This window comes from Myotis yumanensis, unplaced genomic scaffold, assembly GCF_028538775.1.
Source record: "Myotis yumanensis isolate MYYU_CA2020_CCGP unplaced genomic scaffold, mMyoYum1.0.hap1 SCAF_14, whole genome shotgun sequence".
Classification (NCBI taxonomy): domain Eukaryota; kingdom Metazoa; phylum Chordata; class Mammalia; order Chiroptera; family Vespertilionidae; genus Myotis; species Myotis yumanensis.
In genome coordinates, this window is record NW_027223765.1 from 27,641,242 (window position 1) to 27,667,985 (window position 26,744).

The window sequence follows — 26,744 nt, forward strand, 5'->3', positions numbered from 1 at the left end:
TTAATGATCAAAACAAAGATTCATCTCCTCAAGAGTCTTACTTTCCAATAAATGAGATAGACAGTGAACAATCCTATCTAATAAAAGAATAATATGCAAATTGACCATCACTCCAACACAGAAGATGGCCGCCCCCATCAAAGATGGCTGCCCCATGTGGTCAAAGATGGCTGCCACAAGATGGCCGGCAGGGGAGGGCAGCTGTGGGCAATCAGGCCAGGAGGGGAGGGCATTTGGGAGGGACCAGGCCTGAAAAGGGAGGGCAGTTGGGGGGAACCAGGCCAGCAGGGGAAGGCAGTTAGGAGCAATCGGGCCGGTAGGGGAGGGCACTTGGGGGCAACCAGGCCTGCAGGGGAGGGCAGTTGGGGGCGACCAGGCCAGCAGGGGAGGGCAGTTAGGGGTGACCAGGCCAGCAGGGGAGGGCAGTGAGGAGCAATTGGGCTGGCAGGGGAGCAGTTAGGTGTCGAACAGGCTGGCAGGGGAGTGGTTAGGGGCAATCAGGCAGGCAGGCAGGCGAGCAGTTGGGAGCCAGCAGTCCTGGATTGTGAGAGGGATGTCCCAGATTGGAGAGTGTGCAGGCTGGGCTGAGGGACACACACACCCCTGTGCACAAATTTTGTGCACTGTGCCTCTAGTGAATAATAACAAATGAAATCAGATAGTATGTTAGAAAATGAGTATTGTAAAAGAAAAAAAAAACACCAAGAGAGGTAAATGGAATTAGTCAGATCAGGTTTGGGAGTGGTATCAGTTGCAGAAATAAATGGATGGTAAATGTAATCCTCTCAGAGAAGGTAAGTTCTAAGTGAAGACCTGAAGGAAGTAAGAGTGTTGTGAAGCAGATATCTGGGGGATAGAGAGCTTGTGCAAAGGCCCTGAGGCAAGATCATGACTGGTGATTCAAGGAGCAAGGAGACCAGCATGACTGGAGTGATGCGAGCAATGGGGAAATAGTAGATGGGAAAGAAGTAATCGGGGGAGGTGATAATTGTAGGCCTTAAGAACTTGAGCTTTCCCACTGAATGAGATGGGGATCCATAGCAGGGTTAGAAGCAGAGGAGACACAAAATCTGAAAGGATCATTTAAGTTCTTCTGTTGAAAATAGGCCTGCTAGATTGCAGTCATCTAAGACAAGAATGATGGTGGATTGAATCAGAGTGTAAGCAGAAAGATGATGAGACATAGTCAATTTCCAGATATATGAACTAAAGACAGAGTCAACAAGATTTCCAACAGGTTGGATTTTGGATATGGGAGGTTTTAGCCTAACCCACTGGAAGGATGTGACCACCAGTGACTGAGAAAGGGATCGCTGTGGGTAGAGCATGTTTGGGGTGAGGGAAGGGACAGAAGTTCAGCTCGATGTCCAGTATGCCTCTGGGATAGTCAGTGGAGATGAGGAGTAGGCAGCTAGATGTACAGGTCTGGAATTCAGGAGAGAGGACCTGGTTAGAGATGTCCATTTGGACGTTGACCATATGTAGATGTATGAAAGCCTGGAGCCTGAGTGAGATTATCCAGTGGATGAATGGAAACAAAATGGAGACCTACAGCCCTCCAACATGGAGGCAGTGTTGGACAGGGGGTGCGATGGCACTGTGAAGCAGGAGGCCTAGCTTCTAGTACCTTCCCTAACCAGCCAGCCATGCAGCTGCAGTCAAATTATTTAACCACCCTAGGTCACAGTTTTCACATTTGTAAAATGCTAGCAATTTACCCCCCGAAAGTGGACAGCCAGATGGATCACCAATCTATTCTGTGAGGAGGGATGCTCTTCAGCCATTAGAGCCGAGCTTGCAAAGCAAGGTGGGGATCAGACAGCATTTTATTCATTTAAAGAATGTTGGGCTATGTAGACAGTTCATTCAGAAAATTCAGTGAATTGGGTGTAAATTAAATCTAGATTTATAAGCAACTGTTATATCCATTCAGCTTTGAATTTGGGGTCCTTATTTGCTAGATGTTTTTTTAATCGGTTAATAAAGTAAATGTTGACTTTCCAAAATGGTTGGGCCAATCTGTTTGGACCAGTCGACCACATGACCTCATTTTGTCATCAAAGTTGACCTAACAGTTCAACAGAGTATCTTGTGAGGCCAGTATATGGTATGTCAGAGTCACCAGTAAGGTTCCACCCATTCCCACACACATGAACTTGAGCCTTGTAGTTTCTATTGCGGGGGGGGGGGGGGGGTGGGTGGGTGGATTCCTCCTTAGTATGCCCTTTTGGGTGGTAGAGGATTCATTAACATTATGTCCTTTGTCCCTCACAACTCAATGTAGTAAATATTAGCATCATTGATATGAGTTAAAAAAACAACAACAACAATTGTACAGAGAAGTTTTTAAAACCAAAACCAAACAAAACTCATCCATAGTCACATAGCTAGGAAGTGAGCCCACAGCCTAGGTTATTTGCTTTCAAGCCAGTGGCGGTGCTGGGAAGGGGCTGAATGCATGGGAGACCACCTGCCCCCTTCCTCATCTGCTGTGTTAAGAACAGTCACCCTTGGGGTAAGGGGGAGAAGGCTTAAGGACAGGCTGAGAACCGAAACCATCCTGCCAGTGTCCCTTGGCTCCTCATTCCCCACCCACGTCTAGGCTCCTCCACTGCCATTCCCTTCACATGCTTCCTGCTCCCTTGAAAAACAGTAATTAACCTCCACTTCTGATGTTTTGAAGGAAGCTTATTCTCCCATTTCAGGCCACGTCCCTACTTCTCAGTAATTTATACTAATTATTAACAGACACACATGCACAGCAGCTCAATGCCTGAGGCAGCTTCCACACCTCATTGAAGCATATTATTGTCCACACTCCAGAGGATAGAATGCTTTTCTTGGGAACACAGAAGATTCTTTGCCAAAGCATTGATTGCTATAGAACTTATAAAGTGCTTGTCTATAAAATTGTTACATTGCCTTGACCATTCCTAATATGACTTAAGAAAAGACATTACCTTGCAAGGGTATTTTGGAATAGCCACAATGACAATAATTCATCTTTATTGAGTGCCCATTATATGTCAGATTTTCACAGATATATTAGTTCTGACCCTTAAAAGAAAGATTCTTGAACGCCAGGTATAGTCCATTTATACATGCACAGAACTAAGTCACAGAAAGGTTAAATGACTTACCCATGACCACACAGGTCACAGCTAGGGAGTCACAGAACCAGAACTATAGACATTTTTATATTTCAATGTATTTCTGATGCAATCATGTTGATGCTGAAGATCTCATAGTTTGTGTGGCTCCTGAAATAAAAGATTGTATCTTAATTTTAAACCCAAATTCTTGTAACCAGAATGATTTGCCTACCTGCTCCACAAGGCCATGGAATCCTGGTCTTCGGAAGATACAAACACAAATAGAACTCAAACCAGTAGATGTCCCGAATTCAGCCCCAAAAAAAACAAAACCCACCATTCCTCCTCCTATACCACATCTTCTAAACTAGGAGTCAGCAAAATTTTTCTGCGAAGGACCAGGTAATAAATATTTTAAGCTTATGGTCCATAGGGTCTCTCTCCCAGCTACTCAACTCTGCCTTTGTAAAGCAAAAAAGCAGCCACAGGAATATGTCAATAGATGGGCGTGGTTGGGTTTTAATAGAACTTTATTTATAAGACCAGATAGCTGGCTGTGAGCTGTAGTTTTCCAGTCCCTGAAAACCCTCCCTGGTTCTCCAGCCCCACAATGCACTCTTGGCTTACGCTTGCGACACCTTCCAATCTCAGCCCTGTGAATGGAATCTGAGGCTTTTGCCTCTTCCAACAGCTCATTAATAGAGAGCTCAAAAGCCATCGAGCTGATGACACTCCCAGAGGCTCTCCCATGTTCATCTCTGTCTCCATTTTAATATATTTCCATTCATCATTCTCTCTTGTTTACTGTCTTGTAGCGCTTTTCACTCCTGGTGTCAGCTCTTGTAGGCAAACCATCGGAGAAACATCTTCGTCCACTCTCAGCTGTCTCAATGATGAAGCATTTAGACATTTACTCACATTTCCTACTAACTTTCTATGCCAGAACGGGGTGGTTCAGTCCTTGGGAGTTTCTACCCTGCAAATTTTAGGATCGTTTTCTCATAGAAACTCTTTCAGGCCTTGGCAATATTTTGTGCTCAATCGATTATTTCAAATAACTGGCCTCAAGTATGCTATTTATTCATTCATCTAACACTGAATGGTTGAGCACCCAGGGGTGCCAGCCCTGTGCTACATGTTAGGGATGGAGAAATAAGGGAGACATGGTCTCTGCCCCCAATAGCTGCAGTCTCTATCTCCCACATTCTTATAAAAAACCAGTCATAAGCTACAAAAAAAGCAACCTTGCCCTTCGCTCTAATTCATTTGCCTGAAGTTGATTAATGGTTTTGAAGGGAACGAGGATGGTACTCGATTTAACCACTGAATGTATGGACTATAAAATGATAATAGGTTAATGTTTTGTCCTCAAAATTCAAATGCCAATACACTACAACACATTTTTTTTTTTCAGCAAAAGAGCTGCCCGGTCAATGCTTATTTCAAGCAGCACATACTTCCATAGTTTCCAGTAAAACCAGAGAATTTAGGAAGCTCCCTGGATTTATAGCGATGGGAGTTTGCCTAACTTGCAAGGTGATGTGACTTTCATAGTTTCAGATTTCAGATCTCTAGTGTATCAATAGACAGTAAAGACCAAAGATCTAAATGACATCCCTTCTGCAGTGGACAGCTTCTTTCTGCTGGATCTCTGGTTGGTGGAGGTGGAAGTGGAGGTGGTGGTGGTGGTGGTGGAGAATCCACCTGCTTTTTAAAGTAGATCAAATGGCAGATGGTTAGTCCTTCCCCAAGCAGTCTCTCCCAGACTCCAATGGATAACTTTTCTTTTAGGGTACACATGGGCCTCCGTAACTTGCAACTGTGTCGGTCCCTTACAACTGCGTCCAAAGCATTCATCACCATCCTCAGGCCACCTACACTCCAGATATGCCCCAGTGACTTGCAGGCTCCTGAACTCCTTTAAGCTTTGTTTTTGCGTGTTTTATTCTATTCTCATGGGATATTCTATTCAGTGCTCCCTCCCCACATTAATCCATGTGGCTAATTTCTTTTATCCTTCAGAACTCAACTCATATCACCCTTCTCTGAGCCCCTCCCAACCTTCTTATTAGTCTGGGCTAAGTGACCCTCTGCTGTTCCCCAACAACTGCCTAAGTTGCCCTCCTTTGTCATCATCTGTTTACTTTCTGGTCCAGCCCCACAAGATGTTATCTTCCCAGAGGAGAGGACCATGCCTTGGTACCTGCAGCCCACATATGGCACCCAGCATATGATAATGGGTCATAATTGTGACTGCCTGGCCAAATGAATGAATGAACACACATTAGGCCACCTTTGACTTTGTGAAGTAGACTTTTACAAATTTTAAGACAATGGTAATTTCCTATCATTGTATTCTTCTGTCCGGGCTCAGTTCCCCAACTTTTGTCTGTCATTAGACTGAGGATGTGGCTGACAGGTCTCTTCGTCATTAACATTTCCCTCATTTGTCACCGTGCCTTCAGAACTGTTGTGCCTAGAACTCGTCACAGAACCCCAGGCCTGCACATGGGACTTGGGTCCTCCTCCCAGGAACTTAAGTTCTTCATTTTCACTGATATCCCCATTTTGCTCTAAGATTAATGGTGCAGACAGAGACAGGCTCAGACTTCAAACTCTTACTCCTATGCATGCAGAGCGAAGTCATATTCTCCATCATGCTCATCTGGAAATGATCAGAGAGCAAGCTGGTGTATCCAAAGTACTGAGGGTGGTGGAAAATGATGAAAAACAGCAATGAGGAAGGCTTGTGGGCTAGAGTCATGAGTGAAGCCTTCCTAGAAGAGGAGGCCTTGGTGGGTGGAGGCCTAAGGGATCTGGAGGGTACAGGTCAGCCCTGCACAGAGGCATTGCAGACTGGGAAAACAGCCTAAGCAAAGGCCTGGTGGCCAGGGTGTGGTCCTTGTAGGGGCAGCAAAGTGTCAATTTAGGGGCATATGAGAGATTGGAATTTATTATGAGGAGCTTGTAAACCTAGATTTAGGAGCTTTGTTTTTATCTGATAATAGTTTTAGGGAAGGTAAGAGATCTTTAGGAAAGAAATTTGGATTTGGTGGGAAGGGTTTGGCAGAAAAGATGGGAAGCTACGAAATCCAGGCACAAATCAAATGTTACATAAGATCAGCCACAAATAGAGGAAGCAACTCCTTTAGGGCACTCATGATGGGCAGAGAAGCCAGAGGATGAGAAACACAGGCAACATCTGTGCAAACCAGAGGGTACGTGTACAGATAACAGGAACTGTGAAGGACAGGGCAGAAGCAGTTGGAGAAAGTGACAGACAAGAGGGCGGGGCTAACCCCTAATGAGGACACAGGGGCTGCTCTCTGTGGAAAAGGGACATGCCTTCCCTGGAAGATGGTGGAGAGGGAACTGGAGGATAGGGACCCAGACAGACATGGGTCAAGGTCAAGGCAGAAGCAGGTGTGGAAGCTACTCCAGCCTGGTCTCAACCTCTTCAGCAGAGTGGAAGTACTTGAGGGAACTTACAGAGTGATCTTGTGCAGTCATTGTGAAGAGTGATCAGGGAGATCCTGAGTGAGGATAGAAAAGAAAACATCTCAGCAGAATCAAAGCAAAGAGAGGCAGGCATAGGGTGGCCCTTTGTGTCCACTGAGCTCCTGCTGAGGTAGAGACTAGATAGGGTTTCACAAAGATGGTTGTGCTTTATTATTCTATCTCTGAACCCTGGAGAGGGGCGGAGTAGAAAATGACCCGGAGCCCCAAGCCAGGCCCTGAGAGCTCAGCATTTGCTCTGTAGCTACTCCATGGTCCAGAGCCAATTCTTTATTCCCTCAGTCCCGGACAGCCTGTCCCCACTCAGAGGGATGGCCTGGGGCTGGTGACAACTTCTAGCAGATCAGCAAAACCAAGAACTGGTGGAGCCTGGGTGCTCAAGGGTGGAGTGGGCAGGGGTGCTGCACTCAGGAACAGTCCACTGACCAATACCTTTGCTCTTTTTCAGGAGCACAATGAGTTCAACTCTTCCATGGCCAGGAGCCAAACCAACACAGCTCGGATCGACGGTCTGCGGCCGGGCATGGTGTACGTGGTGCAGGTGCGCGCCCGCACCGTGGCTGGCTACGGCAAGTTCAGCGGCAAGATGTGCTTCCAGACTCTGACGGACGGTAAGGGGTGGGCCAGTGACCTGGCACAGGGGGAGCAGTTTAGGGAAGAGAAGAAGCCCCACCCCAAAGAAGCTGCACTCGCAGCCAAGAGGCCAACCTCTACCTGCATTGCAGTGGAATTCCTTCCCTTAGGAGGATTTGCCTCCCAATACACTGTATAGGGCGACATCTGTCTGAAATCCAGTCCATTTCTGTCCAACATCTGATGACTTGCCTTTGAAGGGTCTCTGAACAACATGGTCACTGCATGTGGTCCTGCAAGGGCACAACAGTGAGACCCACACCGGTCAGTGTGCCCTCCAGCCTTTGGATCAAGGCCCAGATGCCTGTCACTCCCACTTCACTCTGTTCTTGGGGGCTGGGAACTGAGCTCACAGCCTCATGTCATGAGCCCAGGTCTGCAGGAAGGGGACGGGGAGACTAAATGTGAGGTGTGGCAGTCCTATGAACCCAGCATCTCACAATATGTGAGGCAGCTTCATATGTGGCCCCTGTAGGTCCTGCTCAGGCATCTTCCAATTGTTTTCCAAACTGTCCCAAGGCCAGAAAGTCTGTCACCAAAAATACTTCCACTTTTCGGTTTTATTCATTCCCTTTTAGAATGGTTTCCCCCACTCCTCTGAGACCACCCCCTTTAACACTTATGTAAAGGAGACTTCCCTGTAGCCTGAACATTGAGCCTGGGTGTGACTGCTTGGTTGTTCACTCACCATTTTCTTAGCTAGCCATTTACCATAGTGTAAGTATTCGTTTATCTATATATTATCTACATATCTATCTACATTTATGTATTCATTTATGAGCTATTTCCTGATAGTTTTCCAAATGTCAGTCTATTCCCAGCCTCCCAAACTGAAAGCCTTTCATTTTTCCTTTATTACCTAAATTATATAGAAAGCAGGCTGCCCTTACATAACATTTTATTTTAGGCCAATACTATTCAGCTAGGCACTTGACAGGGCTTGAGGCTTTCTAATGACACATTATATTTTTGACAATTTAAAAATTCACCAGGAAGATTTAAAAATCAGATGATCTCATATAAAAATCATAATATTCATTTTCTTGGGAACAGTTGTAAGGGGAGCCAGTGCTGGTGGCGTTCCCGTGTGAGGCACTGCTGCCCCATGGGTGCCCACCACTTCCCAGTCATGTATTCCTGGGAGCTCTAGTAGGGGCTCTCTGGTGCCTGTAGGATTGGGAGTTGCAATCCGTTTGGAGTTTATTTTAGATGAATTTTCAGTCATATTTTAGGATGGTGAGATGGGTTGGAAAGGCGAGCCAGTTCATTCGGATTAATGATACGGCCAGAGTGAAAGGAACGCAGGCTGTCTTCTTTTCCTTTAGGACTCTGTCCCCCTTTTGCACCTCACTTACCATCTAGATTTATGGGCACTTTGGCATCAGGAGGTACACAGGATTAAAAGCCCAAAACTCAAAATGATCTGAGCACCGGTCTCTTGGCAATCCTGCTAGACAAATCAAGAAGTAACAGATTTCTCCCAAGAAGGCTATTCCTTTTACATTGGCAGTTAAGTTTTGTAAACCCAAGAGGGGCTAGATATAAGAGAGTTCTGGTAAGTGGCCAAATTCGAGGGTATTAATCTTAATGACTGAGGTTCACACATCGGTAGCAATTACGCTCATGGCAGCTTTGGGCCCCAACGGCAGCGCAAAGGTAAGTCTGAAGGTTGATCGGAGAAGGGTCATTGGGGCAGGAGGACCTGTGGGAAGGTCACTTTGCTTTATGATGTTTTTAATGTATAAAGACATTGTTATGGACTCCTCACTGTGGTTCTTTGCATTTTTTGGGGGGCCAAATTAACTTTTTTAAAGCATGCATGTTACAAAAAGCTCTCAACAGAGGGAAACGGAAACTCTACCTTCAGTGTTTAACATTGATTTTTAGAGAGCGGGAGGATTTGAGAACAACATCCTTGACTTCAGCAGTCTCTGTCTCCACCACAGACTTGAAGGCTGGTTCTCAAACATTGGGGAGCATAAGAATCACCCAGGGTGTTTGGTAAACATGCAGATACCCTGCTCTTCACAGGTTCTGATTTCAGAGATCTGAGTAGGGGCCCAGAAATAGTCATGTTTAACAATTGGGCTTAAGATATTCTGATGCAGGGCATGGAGGACCTCAGTTCAAAAGGTATTGTCATTAAAGTTGCCCAATAAAACCGAGAATGGCCAGTTAAATTTGAATTTCAAATAAACAATGAATAATGTTTGGGGCATACTTAAATACTCACTTTTCATACACACACACACACACACACACACACGTGTATATATCGTGTCTTTGGATCATACATTGAGTACCAGCTATATGCAAAGGGCACATGGGAAGATTCTAATGCCTCTTTCTTACCTAGCTGATTACAAGTCTGAGCTGAGGGAGCAGCTGCCCCTGATTGCTGGCTCGGCGGCGGCCGGGGTTGTGTTTGTCGTGTCCTTGGTGGCCATCTCCATCGTCTGTAGCAGGTAGGCCCCCCACTGCTGGCCCTGACTGCTCTCCTTGGACCCAGGAAACCCCACATTCAGACCCCTCCAAGGTCATGCAGACTGGACAGGGCCTGACCATTCAACAGACACACCTCCACTCTCCCAATCATCACTCCATGTCAATCCCACAGGCAGCCTGGATCTTCAGATTGTTCTCTCTGTGCCTGGGATAAAATTCTCTGTAAGAGCTGGGCAAAGCTATGAATCAACCCATCCATCCTCAAACTTCATTTTAGACAAGACTCTTAGCGCCCCTCGCACACAACAGTTTTTCGGAGTGACAGTTGCAAAATTGCATTTGACCCACTGGAGCATCCCAGCCTGTGCCTCAGCCCATCCTCTGGTTAAAGAGCCAAAAGCCTGGGTGGAGGGCATAAGGCAGCAGGCAGGAAGGGAGCCAAGGAGGAAAAGAGGAACTCCAAGTTCTGCAGAAGGGCTGGCCCTGAAGTCCTTGTGAATTTTTAATACTGTTGCTACTGCCTTCGGTGGTTAGCCTAGATTCTGCTGGGCAAAGGCCTATAGTGCTGCAGTGCAACCAGAGCACTAACAGCATCCTCAGGAGTCTGCCCAGGCTCTGAAGGGGACCCACGGCTCTGCCCAGCCTCTAGACTTGAAAGCAGACCCATCTGCCCACAGTGGTGGTCAAGCTAGAGCGCTGGCCATGACAAGAGCTACACCTAAACTGAGAGAAGCAGTTCCCCATCCCAGTAGATTCCTGGGTGAGCCCCCCACTGGGACAGGAGGCCTGGAAGGAGGTCCTGGAGCAGAGAGGCTCAGAGAGCTCCTCTTCCTTGTGTCCACAGGAAACGGGCTTACAGCAAAGAGGCTGTGTACAGTGACAAGCTGCAGCATTACAGCACGGGCCGAGGTGAGTAGAAAGCAGACACCCACTGATCCCTGGAGAACCACTGAGTGGAGCAGGCGAGTGCTTGGAGAGCTCCTTATAGCCAGACTGGCCGGTCCCCACCACAGCCCCTCCCAGCGCCCAGTGGCCCAGCACCGCCTCTCTTTGATGTCCTCAGGGACCACAGGCTGCCGCCCTGTCTGCTGGTCTGCTGTCTGCCCATTGTGGGCACTCACTGGATGCCTGGCAAGCAGATTATCTTTTGCATTGATAAGCCCATATAGGACAAGGAGTGCAGGGAAAGATTGCGTTTAGCAAGTCAATGAATCCTGAAGTCAGACACAGTGGTGAAAGATGGAGGGTTCCCTATTAACATCTTCCCCCTTATCTAATCCAGCTGAGCGGCTGGGGAATGAGTTAACCAAATTCACAGATAAGCCAGGGAACATGAATGTAGGGAATTAAAAGATAGCAGAGCCCAAGAGGCCGAAGTATTGGGATATCTCCCAAGTATTTTCTTTTTAAAAGTACCTTAAAAGTTTTCTTCACTCATTATCTTTTTTTAAATATGTGTGTGTGTGTGTGTGTGTGTGTGTGTGCGCGTGATTTTTATAACTAAAACTGCTTCTCAGAAATGTGCAACATGAAGTCTTATGTCAGAATTATTCTTTTATCTGTGTGATTACAACATTGCAGAGTCTGAAAATGTCCCACTGGGTCAGCTGGGCCACCTTCCCTCCTCCAGAAAACGGTATCCTTAATCCTTACAGTGGACATGTTCTGTTTCTAAATAACTCTTTTAAGTTCCACGGATGCCCTCCGCAATCTGTCCCAGCACTTTGTGCTGCGCTGCCCAGGCTTCTTCTGTAAGCCTCCTCTCACCTAACACCCTCTGTGGAAGTGTAAGCCCTTTTCTCCCTGTTCACACAGCAATGAACATGGAAAACAAGCCTTATCTACACACACACACACACACACACACACACACACACACACACACTGAGCATGCCTTCAATGTGTAGTTCTGGGAGCAAAAATGGGCTCAAAGGCGAAAGTTCTCAGGGATCAAACTCATCGCTTCACAAGGTTACGTCTCCAGGACAACCACGCAGCAGCTTCGCCACGAAGGAGCTCATGTTCGAGCATGGCCAGTGCTGGCTTGGGTCGTACAGTGGCCACTCGATAGATTCGATCTCGTTTTCCAGGGGCTTTCCATCTAAGACCAAGAAATTGCCAAGGGTTTGCAGAGGACCAAGCCCCAGGCAGCTGGGCTGCTGCTCAGATAGTCATGGTTGGGAGGGAGGCGTGGGCTCGGCTGGCTCAGAGGCACTGTGGTTCCACAGTGGTCCAGGCAGCCCCACATCGACAGTATAAACCAGGGAAGGGGATTCAATAGAGTGGCTTCTCTCTAAATTCACAGACACTGCTCCTGAAAATCTCAGAGTCCTGTTTACCACCACCCACCCTTTTCCCCCTTCCAGGCTACCTTGGGCCTCCATTTTAACCAGATGTCACTAGTTTTAGAGGGGAAAACCCTATTGTGTTCTCTCCTTTCCTGCAGCCTGACTCCCTACCTCACTGCAAAATCTGCAGATGCTTTTACTGATATTAACCTGTGCAATAACTGCTGACATTGATTGTATCTATGATTCTCAGGTGAAGGTGCCCCCTCTAGGGTGCATCAGAATTACCTGCCCGCCTCCTAGCTTCTGCGTCAGGGTTCTGACTTGCCCCCACCCAATGCTCTCTGCTCTTTGTTGCATTGAGAGCCACTGTAAAGTCCATTTCAGATTTAGCATCCTGCTCACTCTCCAGATGATACATGTAGAGATGGCCATGGGGACCCAAAATTGGGAATATCATTTTGAAGACTAGAGATGGCCAAAGATGAGAATGGGTTGCCCTAGGAGGGAGCTTCCGTTTCAAAGGCATGCAAGTTAAACCTTGTTATTGCTCCTTGGGTGGGGTACAGAGGGTCCCCAATCACCAAGTTGGGGTACTGCTTGGTGTGTTTTTGGGCACTTCAACCTGAGATCTGGCCAGTCTCCTGCTCTGGAGGGACCTGCTCTGGTGGACCACCACGTGGTGCCAAAATGCACAAAGGTGCTCCTCAAGTTCTCATAGCCCTCCTGTGGGGGATTGTGTCACATCTAATGCCCATAGCTTCCATGGTTCTCAGGGTCCACAGAAAATTCAAAGCCAGTCCGCAGTCATTGTGGCCCTGCTGCACCCATTGGGGTCAGCCGAAGACACAGTGTTGACACGCTGCACAGTCGCCATCCCTGGGACTCAGGATGGATACAGAGTTCTTCATGGACCAGAGTCCACGTCCTCAGCTGCCTTAGAAGTCTGTCTTCTTTTAATTCAGTTCACCTTCTATAAATGTCCTTCCCCTCTCTTCATGACTTTTCTCTTTTTATCCAGTCCCTGCAACCTGGCTCTTCTGCGCTTAGTTCTCTAAACTCATAGTCTCATACACTGAGTTGCATTAGTGCATTTTCTCCTATGGATCTCGGTCCCTCTGACTGAAGCTATTACTGTTGAAGCATCACAGTGTGAGGGCTGTAGAGCTGAGGGAAGACTCATCGCATGTATAACAGAAGAGGAAACGAGTCTCAGAGGGAGAATGGGCCTGGCCCAAGACAGGGTAGGGGTAGTAATGATTAGTTATGAAAGCCTGCTCTGCTCCTTTATTCTGGTAACTCCCTTAGACTCATCTAACCCTGACAACCACTCCAGGACTTAGGCACTAATCTAGGGAGGTAAGCGACTTACCCAGGTCACAGGGTTTATAGGTGGCAGAAGTGGACTGCACACCCTCTACATCTGGCTGCAGAGCCCATGATCTTCCCATGTTGCAGTGGCTCAAGGTGCCAGGTAGTCAGGAGCATGTGAGAATGGGGTGAGGACTAATTCAAGGTGTCCTGGTTGGTGGTTTGTTACATCCGCCCCCCGCCGGGTCCCAATGTAGGAGGCAGACAGGTCCATAAAGTGTGATGTGAACGTGCCTATACCTGGACCATCCATGTGCTCGTGCCTCCCTCTGGGACGTGACAGAAACCTGGAGTTCTGAGGGCTTCCTGCCCTGGGAGTGACAGAACACCTGCAGGAGCATCCCAGCCTCATTCATCAGTGCCCAAGAGGTCCCTGCCTCTCTTCCCTGCAGGCAGGACATGTGGCACCATAGCCCTGCCCTCCCAGACCTGCCTTCCAGGATGATGCGAAAGCTAAGGGAGACACCATATAAATGGCGGCAAGTGGAACACCTTCTCTAGTGCAATGTGATGTGGTAGACCTGGTCAGTTTGAGAACACAGTGCTCTCTGGGACACTGGTTTATGTCCATCCTCTGATAGACATGACAGGCATATGAAAGGGGGATTTGGATTTGGGTGAAAGAGACTACAGGGAAGGCAAAGAGGAGCCAGATTGCAGGGACTGGATAAAAAGAGAACAGTTATGAATACAGGGGAAAGGCATTTATAAAAGGTGAACTGAATTACAAAGAAGACAGACTTCTAAGACAGCCGAGGGAAGGGAAAGAGTGCTGGATATGGTGCTGGTTGCTTGGATGGTAGCACCCAGGAGCCCGAGGTCCGTGTTTAAGGATGGGTGGGTGGGGCTGTGGGTTTCCCATGTCCAGGAAGAGGCAGATACATGGTGTGCCCTTATGGTTTATGCGGGCCATTCTCAGGAGGCGTTGGTTGGCTAATTAAAAATTGCCTGGACAGGATGACCCAGGTTGGCCAAGGTGGGCGTAGGAACCCATTTTAAAAATGTTCCATTGATTCTACATTTGGAAAACATTACTAGGTACTTACGGGGCTTAGGTAACCACACGCTTGATAGTGGTTGACACCTCACTGATTTCTGAGTTGGATGGAGTGTGTAAGGTTAGGAAAGAGGAATGAATATAAAGGCTTGGTAAGGGGTCAAGGGCTTTCCAAAAGCAGCCCTAACAGAACCACCTCTTGTGTTGCAGGCAACAGCAGATATAATCACAGAGCTAATATTATTAAGCTTTGAGAAAAACGGAAACAAATAGGGTATGTGCCCAAAGGTTGTAGACTGGCCAACACTCTCATTGTCACATGGGGCAAGAGGGCAGAGCACTAAGATTACAGAACAGAAGGGCAAGCTTGATCCCTGCCAAATCTTGAAGAGGCTGGAGCAGATGGGCTCCGGGCATTAAAAACTGAATTCTGTGATCATCAGGAACCATCACAGGATTATTAAGAAAAAATAATGGGGCCCTCATCTCATTTACTGGGGTTACACAGTTAGTAAATTCAAGAGAAATTGAAGTTTATTTTGGCAAAAATATTTGATTATCTCTAAGGGCAAGCATTGTAAAGGGGGCACAGAGCTTGTCTTCATGCCGAAAGAAAGTGGGTTAGTGACTGTCAGCCAGGCAGGAAGGCACCGGTTTTATTCCAGTCCTTGTCCAATTCAATCTCTTGTTTGTTTGAGTGTTTTTTAAATTCATGAGTCAGGTGCAGGCCTAGGGATTCTTATCAAGTTTGTAGGTAACAGTTGGAGAGCATAGCTAACACCGTAGAAGACAGAATCAAAATTCAGAACTATCCGTCAGCATTGAATGCTAATTCGAAATCTGTGAGTTGAAGTGTTGGATAAATCTAAAGTCTAGTGTTTGGGTTAAAACAAAAAGAAAGCGGTGTGAAAAAGGAGGAGACCTGGCTTGCTATTTGTGTGGGAAAATGGCAGTATTTAGTTGACCACATGATTAATATGAGTGATATGTAGCTGATTTACAAAGAAGCCAAGCGCTGTTACTGATGCAGAATAATACTGTTCTCTAATTTTTTAATTGATTTTATTTCTCTCTCTCTTTTTTTTTCAGAGAGAGAGGGAGGGTGGGAAAGACAGAGAGGTTGCCTTCTGCATGCACGCTTCCCGACCTGGGATCAAACCCACAATCTGGGAATGTGCCCTGACTGGGAATCGAACCCTGCCACCTTTTGGTGGATGATGCTCCAACCAACTGAGGCTCACAGTCCAGGGCCTCTTCTCCAATTTTGAGCACTTAGTGTAATAAGTACTTTACATCATAGCTAATTTAAGCTTCATAACTGCACCATGAGGTGCATTTTGCATGTGAAGAAACAGCCTCAGAAAGGACAAGTAACCTGTCCAGAGTCTTAGAATTAGTGCTTTATAAAGCAAAGTTTTGAGCTCAGGTCTGTCTGGCACTTCAGTCCCCGTGGAAGTTCAGATCAGAGCGGGTGATGCACAGACCTGCTGTCCTCTGTGCTGGTAAGAACACATCTGGATGATGTTCTTGGTTCTGGGGACCATTTCAGGAAGGCCGTTGTCAGCAAAGCAGCTGTTCAGGAGAGAGCAGCCTGCCCGTGGGGGCTGCCAAATCCCAATCTGTTACCTCCAAGACTCGGAAACACCAGTTTGGTGTAGAAGAAAGGCAGGCAGGACCTGGCGGTCATCATCAAGCATCACACCATCATGGCTAAGGAAAGGACATGCTGCTGTGCAGCATGAGATTAAATGGAACCGCTGAGTGAAAGATCAAAGAAGGCAGATGTGATTCAGTGTAAGAACATCCTCTACCCCCACATTGGAGCTGTCCAACACAGAGGCAGGCTGCTCGGTGGGGAGGTGAGCTTCTTGTTCTTGGAAGCATTCAAGCAGAGATAGTTCTCAGTCAAGAATGTTGTAGAGCAGATTCCTGCTTTAGATGGGACATGGGATGACATTAGACCCAGAAAAACATCTAAATCCAAGGTTCTACATCTGGCTTTCTTGACCCTGGGTGGAGCGTGTGTTTCAGAACTGTAGAGGGCATACCATCTAGTTTACTAGAAATCACCTTGAGTACCAGGGTGAAGGTCAGGTCTACCTCCTGGAGGAGGGAGACAGACTGTGGACATTTTGGCTGCTTGATCTGGAGGTAACAGGAGTATTCATAGCTGAGTAGGAGTAAATGAGGGACTTTGGGGGAAGGAGGAAAGGCCCCAAGGTGCAAAAGGTGGCTGTTTTCAGTGAGTGCTTATTAAATGTCAAACAAATTGAATGAGTTAGATTTACCCATGTGTCCACTGCTGGCTCTAAGCCAGAGCCTCTAGCAACCATGTTAACTTTGTCTTGAGTTCATTGGCTGTGGCCCTCATGTTCCTGGCAGGATTTCAATGGCCCAGAACCAGTGAGTCTTGCCTAGAAGGACCTGCATTCTCGGTCATTGATACCAAAGAAGCAGGAATACCTGGAATACCTTCCTCAATAGCTAGTAGACTGATCCACTTTCCTTCCCCCAGACACATACTAGTCAATAACTGTGGTTTTTAAGAACAAAGAGTGACAATGTGGTGAAACCTCCAAACAGAAGGTGGAAGGAAGATGGTCCTCGGATCGACTGCTCTTTAAGCTCGTTGCCAACCCCAGGGCTCCCCTCTTGTATTCTTCCCCGAGCCCTGGCTGAGCACCCACGATCTCTGCTCTTTCATGGAGAAAGACAACCACCCATTGTCCTGGTCTCAGGCCTCAGAAGCAGGTAGAGCAAACTGTTTCTAGTGCCCATTGACCTTTCCTGGCAGGTTCAATCCAAGAAACCTCTGGGTCTTCAGCCCTTCACATCTACAGCTTCAACTACCACCCAGGTGCCAGTCAAATCTAAACTCCAGGACCTGTCTTCCGGCTCTGTTTCCATTCTGTTGTATGACTGTCTTCTGAGCACTTGTATATTTCATCTGTGCATTCACAGTCAAAAACCACATGTGCCAACTTCCTTATCAATAGGGTTTCTTGCTCAAAGTCCATGACCTGGTTCACATTACCACTTCATTCTAGATGATTGGCATTGATTTGAATTCTTCTTGTCCCTCCCTCATTCCCCATCTTTAGTTGCTCACCAAGTATGTGACTTCTTCCTTTGAAATTTCTCTTGCCTCATCTTCCGTTCTCATGGTTGAGTCCTGTTATCTCCTACCTGCATGATTGCAACAACCTCATAGTTGTCTTCTCAGCCTCCAGCTCCTCCCCGACAATGCATGTGAATGCTGCAGCCTACCAGCAAAATGTACTCCCAGATGCCTTGCTCAGTACATCCCTCCCCTGCTGATGGAACAGCTGTCAGCTCTGTGTGTCCAACCACAGCATTCCTAATGCCTTTGTTTGGTAATCAAGGTCCTCTTGTGCTAGTACATCAGCGCTGTTCCACTTGAGTCTCCCCTTCTCTCCACATTCAAGCTGGGTACAGTCTCCTCACTCCAGGAAATGGCAGTCCTCTCTCTGAGCTGTGCCTCATGACACTCCAAGCTTCTCCCTCTCCAATGCATGACCATGTGACTTGTCCTGCTAAGCCTCTGACCTTGAAGACTGACATTCACAGCCTCCTGCTTTCCCTGCTTTCATCAGCATTCACAGCTTATTTCTAAGTGTGACTCTTACTCTAGACTCTCCAGCACCGTACCCCAATTCTTTCATGTCTCAATTGCCCGAAGAACTTCACGAGCTGTATTTTCCCCGTAACTCCCACAGTCCTTAGAGCAATACTGTTTGGGTGTCTAGTCAGTGCTGAGAAAAAATGAGGGGTGCTCCACATATTGAGACAGAGGATTGGATGAAGTCCCCTCCAGGGTCTGAATTTTATATGCAGTTCCCTAAATTGTTCCCTCTTGTGCTTAGAATCTGGACCAGATTTAGGTGAGTCACGAAAATGACTAAATCTGGCCTGGATTCAGAGTAGGAAACATGGAAACACACTTCCCTGTTTTCCATGACTGTGAAACCTATTGGGACACAAGATATCAGTGACTGAAAATACCCTAACTCACTACCTCTCTAGAACCGGGCTGGTATTGGGCTCTTCCTGGCACCCCTGATGCCTCCCAGACTGCCATGCCATCCGTGGACCTAACAGATGTCCATGGTTCTGATTTTGAACTTTCTGAATGCACACGAGGGCCGAAGAGGAGCAGTCTTCTCCTTCCGCTTGTCATCCCTAAATGTCACTACTATTTGGAACTGGCCCTTTCCCAGCCTGCTTCTGTTCTGCCCTGAAAACCTGGCACTTGTAAACTTGACAAGTGACCTTTTAGAATCACCCCACACATCTGCCAGCATCCCCAGAATTTGTCCCAGCATCGTCACTTTTGACAGCACCCTGATCTAATGAGGCGGGGTGTCTGACAATGGCCAGGGGTTCCCTCTGCTTCAAGGACTTCTCCATGCCATGCAAGAACACTCTGGATCATGGCTAAGTTATTTCTCCCCAAACCGAATATATTTAAAGCCATGGTTCATGTTTAAGATTTGGCAAATCTCCCAGAACTATGGTCCTTTAAAGCTTTAGGCAGTCCAGGCTTTGACCCCAGCAATAGCATAAATGGGTTTTGAGGTCAGAGAACAAACATCTACAAATTAGATCTTTAATAGAAGATCATAAAATTTAAGATATTTTCCTCTGTCAAGGCACTAACAATCAGAAGTTTAGATCCATACACACCAGTTTTGTGCCAAAGGTACGTGCCCAATGTTTAAAAATAACCAGAAACTGTAAAATGTTATAAATATAGAATATTAACAATAATAATGTGAAGCATTGGACAGAGCATTATAAAACGGCCTTATATGATCTCTCTAGATTACATTCGATATTATGATTAGTGCCACTAATAATATTTCCCCAACACTCACAATCTGAGAGCATTTTCTGAGCCCCATCTCCAAACATTTGGCGCTGCCTGACTCGGCAGCTGACTTGAATTCCTTGTTCACTGTCTGGTGATTCATTGCACTAAATACCACTTTCCTGATAATTAAAAACTGCTCACTGGCAAGTGGGAGCAGGAACAGGCTGATGCAGGATTTATGCAGAAACGCAAAATGAGCCGAAAGACAAATGACCTGTTCTGCCCAGCTCAAGGCATTCTTTTCTCTCATCATCATCTGGGACTTGAGAAAGGCTGGCTGTAACACGGGAGAGAGGCCTGGAGAGAAGTGTCACCCAGAGGAGACGAGGAGACGAGGTGATGCAGGGGGAGCCATTAAGTGAGGTGCTCAGCCGCATCACTCTTCTGATTTAGGACAGCCCATCGCCGCCCCCAGCCAGAGGTTGTAGGCCAGGACCACTTCCTAGGTCAGCCCTATCAGACCCCATCAGAAGAAAAGCACTGAGTTTGAGCCTTTGTTAGACTTTGGATGTCAGTTTCCTTTCCTCAGTGTAGCAATAGGATCCTCAATTTCAGGTAAACAAGGACTGATCCCTACTGTTGCCTAGAGGCCAGGCATTCTAATTAACACCACCTCACCACTCCTAGGCTCCTTGCAACCTCTCTGCTTCTTGTGAAACAATCAAAACCCCTGGCCCCAGAATAGCAGCTGTGCAGGTACACACACACACACACACACACACACTCACACTCACACTCACACACTCACACTCCATAATTCTACAAGCCAGCAAGGTAGCGAACCTCTCTGTGAGTAAACTGCACCGGTCATTACAGTGTGAACTTTCTCCCATTTGGGTGCACTTAGTTGCCTATTACTGGCCTAAAAGAATCCTGGCACCATCAAGAAGACATGAGCCATTCCCTTCTGGGAATAGCTCCTTCCCAGAACTCATTGGGGCCAGTATCTGTAAAGCTCATTAACTGAGAATCCTTTCTCATTCATCCTTATATATGTCTTTACTTGCAAACCATTCATTACAGCACATTCTAGATTGTTTAATTAAGTTCCATGGAAGAGATCCTGTAGGACAGCTTAACATACATCGTTTCAAAGCCCTTGATCTAAAATAACAATGTAGTCATTTTTAACGTAGCTAATATAACCCTAAGTGGCTGATGTCCCTCACTGCCCACCCCACTTCGCTTTCCCTTCCTACCTCCCCAGACACTTTCTAGAACAATTTACTGGTAATCATCTCACGTATATCAGTTTGTGAGCCCTCTCTGTGCATCAGGCACTGTGCTAGGCATGTCACTTGCACTGTGGTTATCATCATCACCACCCCAGAGGGAGGTGTTATTCCCTCCATTGGCAGAGGAGAAAATTGGTCAAAGAGATGGATATGGACTAGTTGCATTATACTGAGTTAGTAAGAGTCTTTGGGGTTCTGACCTCACCTCTGAGCCTCAGCATCTAAGCTCTCAACCTCCTCTCAGCACAGAATTTGGGGAAAGTCACAGGTTGTGGACACTGGCTGTGGTCCCTTTGACATTTTGCGTGGGTCTGTTGTATCCTCCTCTCACGCCCTCACCCCTCCAATGCACACAGGCTGACTTCCACCTATAGCATCTGTTTCTGTTGTGTGTTTTTAATTCATTGAGGTAACATTCATTAATAACACTTAGAAATTTCGGGTGTATAACAATTCACTATCTGTATACTCTACTGGGTGTTCACCACCCAAAATATAGTTTCCTTCTGTTACCATATATTTGACCCCCTTCACCCAATTGACCTAAATGCTCTCTCTGGCCATGGAGCCTCTCCACCCACCTGCACCGCAGGTCAAGCAGCTCCAGCCAATGACTGATGAGAATCTTGTGGTAATAACACAGCTCCCTCCTCTACGGGGTGGCCCAGCTCTGAAGCATATGGTGATTTATTTCCGGGGTTTCCAGAGCTTCCCAGGGGCTGAAGCCTGCTTCAGTTCCCCACAGTGGTAGTGGCTTGAGAGCACACTCCAGAGGCTGCCGTCCTTTCCTTCTTACTTCCCCACTCACTCACAGGGACTTCTTAGGATCAGGGCCCAGATAAGCCACTTGCCTTCAAAATTTTGTCTCAAGTGTTGCTTCTGGAGCTGCTTGTCTGGCTTTGTTAGACACTTTCAACCTGTCCTCAATCCTTCTTCCTCTTCACTTGTTCTCCCTACCAAATGAGAAAGAGATGAACCACCACCCTTTTCCCCCTTCTCTACTGTTATTAAAGTAGAATTTCTCCCTTTCCCTCTCCCTCTCCCTCCCTCCTCCCCCTCCCCCTCCCCCTCCCTTTCCCCATCTTTCTCCCTCTCCCTCTCCTTCTCCCTCTCCCCATTTCTCTCCCTCTCCCCATCTCTCTCCCTCTCCCCATTTCTCTCCTGCATCTCCCAGGGATTAGAACATTCTAGTATAAAGGTGATCTATTTGCTGTGTCCAAATTTTAGTCAACAGATTCCAAAGTCCATGTTGTCATTCCAGGTTTCCAAGGAGCATGCTAGGATGGTGTTGATTGTCCTAAAGCAGGCCTTCCCGCATGCTACCAGTAATTTTATTTAACGACTGGGAATAACCCATCTTTCAGAAAAAGCAGTTCCTCTGAGCAGGGCACCTGGCTCTCTCTGGCTTTAAAGAAATATCCCTTTCAATACTTTCCTCTATTTTCCTTCTCCCTCTGGATTATACTCTGGCATTTTGATCCTTGAATGAATCGGTGACCAAGCCAACACTAATTTGAGGAAGCTGTAGAACAATCTTCAGAAGATTTTTGGATGAAAATGTCAAAACTAAACCATGTGTGAAGGGCTTGGAGTCATTCGAGGATAAGCTAGAGTGGGGGATGCAGCCCTGAGGGGCAGAGCTCAGGGAACCTGAGGTCCAGCCTGCGCCTTGGGCCCCAGCTGAGGGCATAGAGCACTGTGCATTTCCAGATCTGCCTGGCCTGCTAACCGGACTCTTACATGACCTTGACGGCATCAGTGAGCAGGGAAAATGCCTCCTCTTCACCAGGACGGGATGCTAGACTGTGTTGGTTAGCTTTCAAAGCTTACCGTCTTACTACACACCACCACCATGAAAACAATCTCCATACTTTGCCTAATGACACAGCTAACATGCTGAAGAATTACATTGTGAATGAATCCATTTGTTTCTTGGGTTCCATTTCCTGTTTTTGTCCCCTCTCTTCCACTTTTTTTAATCTATTTTTTCTGCAGTGACAATTCTCTATTTATCTTGCCACTGTAAACATCAGTGACAAAGTCTATATTTCTTTATATGTTTCTCGTTCACCATTTTATTCGTTTTTCATACTTCAGTGTGTCTGAAAGCGGGGGGGGGGGGGGGTTCAATTACAATTTTTCTTTCATTCCACCTCATTTTTTTATGTAGACACTGCTCTTTTCTCTATTAGTATTTTCTGTGCTTCCCTCTTCGGATTTTCTCTTCTAGTAGACTGTCTTGGTATTTATATCTTGAGGTTTTTCCAATAGCAAATTCTTCTTTTTTAAAATCCATCCTCATCCCTCTTCCAGCCCTGGACATAGCCGTCAGTAATAACCTTAACGGCGGGCCTCCACTCAGGAAAGTTGTCAAGTTGATAAATATTGATATCTGCCCTACCATTTTACCACCACTTTTCCGCTAATGCGTTGGGTTGGCATCAATCAGCTTCCTTGCCTTCTGTGAGCGCCCGGTAAGGGAACTGGTCCTGATCTGTCACTTATAAATAATCTGTCCCACTTTTCATCAAGAGCTCAAATTCAGAAGAGAATATGGAGGAGAAGGAGAAGTAGAGGACAGAGAACCAGGCTAGCGTGGCCCGGAGGGAAGGGAGATGGTGAGGCCCAGCAAGGCAAGGAGAGGCAGCCTGGGGTGCAGGAGAGACCCCCCAGCCACACCCTCACTGCTGGGGACAGCAGCCTGTGCTTAATGACCACCGTTCCTCTTCGGGATGTTAACCCTGCTTATCTCCTCCAACAAGGCTCCCCAGGGATGAAGATCTACATTGACCCCTTCACTTATGAGGACCCCAACGAAGCTGTCCGGGAGTTTGCCAAGGAGATTGATGTATCTTTTGTGAAAATTGAAGAGGTCATCGGAGCAGGTATGGCTCTCCCTTCCCCTCGTTTCTGTATTCTTGGTGTCCAAAAATCTTCTGCCCACCACTCTAGGTGTCCTCTACCATCTTTCTCCCTAGGAGATGAGTTTGGCCATCTGCAGTGTGTTTCTAGGGACCTTTGGGGGACCTTGATCATGGTGGCCATGTTTGGTGTTGCAGAGAAGTCAGCTGTAGTTTTAAAAGATTCAGAAATAGCTCTGGAAATGGACCACCAAATTCAGATAAGGAAAAAGATGTAGAGTGCTCAATTGAGAAGACTTTGAAAAAAATAGAAATTTTTAGAAAGCTGGACCTAGTATCCCACTCACTGACAATGACATCTCCATGCCTTTGGGCCAAGATTTCTTCCCATGCATTCAGTCTTCCTTTCCTACGTGCATGCATTTAGAAACAGACCATGATGGATTAAAGAGGAAGCCCTGGATCCAGAAGAAAACTCACCCATAACTATATTTTCTACAGAACATCTATGATATGAATGGTAACACATGACAAGTTTCACTCCCAGAAAACATGTGTGCGCTCATCCATCTTACTGCTGGGAATAAAAACCCAGCCTTACCGAGAACTAACTGCCTGAGATGCTCTCAGGAAATCTTACCTAAAGACTGATCCAGAATTTTCATCTTCCTTTAACGGATTGGTAGTTAAGTCAGTTTGATAGTGAACCCAGCTTTATTAATGTAAATGAGCAAAATATCCCAAAGTATCATTACTTTATAAGTAATCTCTTTATTGTCTCCTCTGCTGCTGCTTTTGAGTATTCTTAAAGATGTGTTTGCTTCATGTCTTCTTTCCTACTTTTATTTTCTTCTACAACATTCTTTGTCTTTTCTTCTTTAATTTGTATTAGCCATTGTTTAAGCTCTCACCACACTCATATGCTTCAGTCTTTTTAGCTCCTATGTCTTTATTCATATATTTGAAGAGCCATGGAGTTGCCTCTTCCCATAATATTTTATATTTTAACTCCATGAGATATGTCTAGTCAAAGTCGTACAGACAGCCACTTCATATATTATCTTTAGGGGAAAGTCACTGTTCTTCCATTCACTGCCTCCCTTAATGCACTGAGGGGTCAAAAAGCCATCTGTGAAATTGGAAGTCGCATTTGAAAGCTTGCCCCATTAGGCCGCCATTTTCATGCTCTGGTTTTCCTCTTAAAGAGCTCCAACCTCATGGCATCACTGTGGTGGGCGCTGGCACTCTCACAGAGAGGGCATGCCACTCTTTTCCCACCAGCCCCTCAGGAGTTCCAGCCGGCTGGCTATGATCTGATCCACATGAGTCTATACATATTTCCCGTTGACTTTCATTAAATATGTTACTGAACCACGACTTTCACTTCTGTGCAGATAATTTTCTCTTCCTCCTTAGACACTGACATACTTAAGGATCCTGCCTTGGAAGGCTGGATACCAGATAAAGTGGAGTACTCTGAGGGGCTCAGATTTCTCCAGTAAACTAGAAGGAGTGTTGGCGAGGTGGATGTTCAGTCCTGCACCCTGTTTCCCCTACGTTATTAATTGTGGTTGTGTCATGTGGTAATGGTGCTAGTGATTTTAATGTTGTTATTTATGTCATGTGCTTAGAACAATGTGTCCTGGACTGCATTTCATCCCAGAAAGCACACATCAGCCCCATTCCGCCTTTGTCAGGGGAGGAGTAAAAAGCCTTCTCACTTATGATCCTGCCAGGGAATTATAATGTTGGGTGAGCTCACCAACTACTGGAAGCCTATAAAGGGGCAATTGATGGCCTGTTTCATCCTTCACCTTCAATTTTTGTGTAGCCTTTGATGACGTTTGTGTATTCTGCACAGAGAAGCTCAGTCTTCTTTGTGGCTCACATGATACTGAGGAAGGATTGATACATTTAGCAGTTTATAAGATTTCCAGCAGCTTGGGACAAAGACCTCTGCCTGGTTGCTGTTGACCACCTTCAGTCAGACACCCTTCTCTTTGAGATTATGAAATCCCAGAGCTAATCCCTATGGATAGTAATCCACTCTGCATGATTGGTGCCATTTTAACAGTAGACACTCTAGGTTGAAACCAATCTTTCTCCATTCTCCAGTTCTTTTTCTCCTTTGTCCCCACTCTGGCTTCTCCCACACCCTGCCTCACTGAGACTGGCTTCACTTTGTGCTAAAAGAGCTGGTACGAAGGCCAAGTTAAAAATTTTTTTTTTTGTAAGGCAAGATTTACACAGTGTAATTGGCAATATTTCTCTTAACCACCTGCCAGATTTTGGAGCAGGGGGCAAAAACTGGGTTGCAATATGAAAACATGAAAAGAAGAATCATAAGTCATTTGTCCTTCCTTTGCTTGTTTCTTCATCAGCCTCTTTCTGAACACATCTTGCATGCTGGATGTAGAATTCCAGAGGTGAACAAACTGCTCTCCCCCTCATAGGTCTGACAGTCTTAGTGGCAAACAGACCAATAATAACGTGCTCAGTATTTTATGTTATTTCCAACACAGGTGTGTACAAAGTGTTGAGCCAACCCAGCAATGTTCAGCCTTATTCAAGGAGTGGGTAGGGGGATCAGGAAGATTTCACAAAGGAAATAATCTTGGGCCTGAGCTTTCACACAAGTAGAAAAAGTAAGTTTTTGTGAAACTCATGAGATAATGAGACAGAAGAGGAAAAGTTAAGATACAAAGAAGAAAATCCACATGATTTTCCAGCAATGGTGTGCTGGAGCGAGCTTCATTACCTTGCAAGAGCCAATTTTGTGCTGTCTACTTCAAGAGAGAGATGTCTGGTTGAGGGTGGTCAGCAACGACCAGGCAGAGGTCTTTGTCCCAGGCTTCTGGAAATCTTACAAATCTTTCCAGCCCCATGTTCAGCGATATCTTGTTGGTCGCGTGACATCCGCCATGGTAGGAGTATTTACACCATGGGAATTGGCAAATGCTACAAATCAGGGGTATTTGTTTCTTTGCTTTATGGAGAGCTGATAGCTTAACACTTATTAGCACACTTCTGGACTGTGCAAGGTTATTTCAAAGAATTTGCAAAGGAACCAGCCTGTGCCTGTTGAATTGGAGCCAGAGGAAAGGGTCATGTTTGTTGCAGGAGAGATTAAGTTGGGAGTGCAAGATCCTTATTCATTAAACATTGACTCTGTGCCTGCAACTGTAGTGGATCCCAGAAAATACACTGAATGCCTAGCAATGCTGTCCTGCAGGGGTTACTGTCTAACATAGACACATAGGAGGATAGGTGATTGAGAGCTAAGAGGAGGGACTCAGAGAAACATAGGTGGAGGTGGGAGGAGAGGCTTGGTGGCAGGGAAGGAGCCAGGGAAGAGGGACCTGGGAGGCTTTGGATGGGCTGAAACTCTGTGTAGCGCATCCTGAAAACAAGGAAG

At 46.3% G+C, this 26,744-nt stretch overlaps 1 protein-coding gene across 1 annotated transcript in view; it reads left to right on the top strand.

Moving 5' to 3' along the window:
- EPHB1 (EPH receptor B1) overlaps positions 1-26,744 on the top strand; it is a 409,554-nt gene that overhangs the window by 322,363 nt on the left and 60,447 nt on the right. The window contains exons 7-10 of the mRNA XM_070433462.1: positions 7,057-7,219; positions 9,598-9,706; positions 10,531-10,595; positions 23,231-23,353. Coding sequence (XP_070289563.1) covers positions 7,057-7,219; positions 9,598-9,706; positions 10,531-10,595; positions 23,231-23,353 — 460 coding nt within the window. The remainder of the gene's footprint in view (positions 1-7,056; positions 7,220-9,597; positions 9,707-10,530; positions 10,596-23,230; positions 23,354-26,744) is intronic.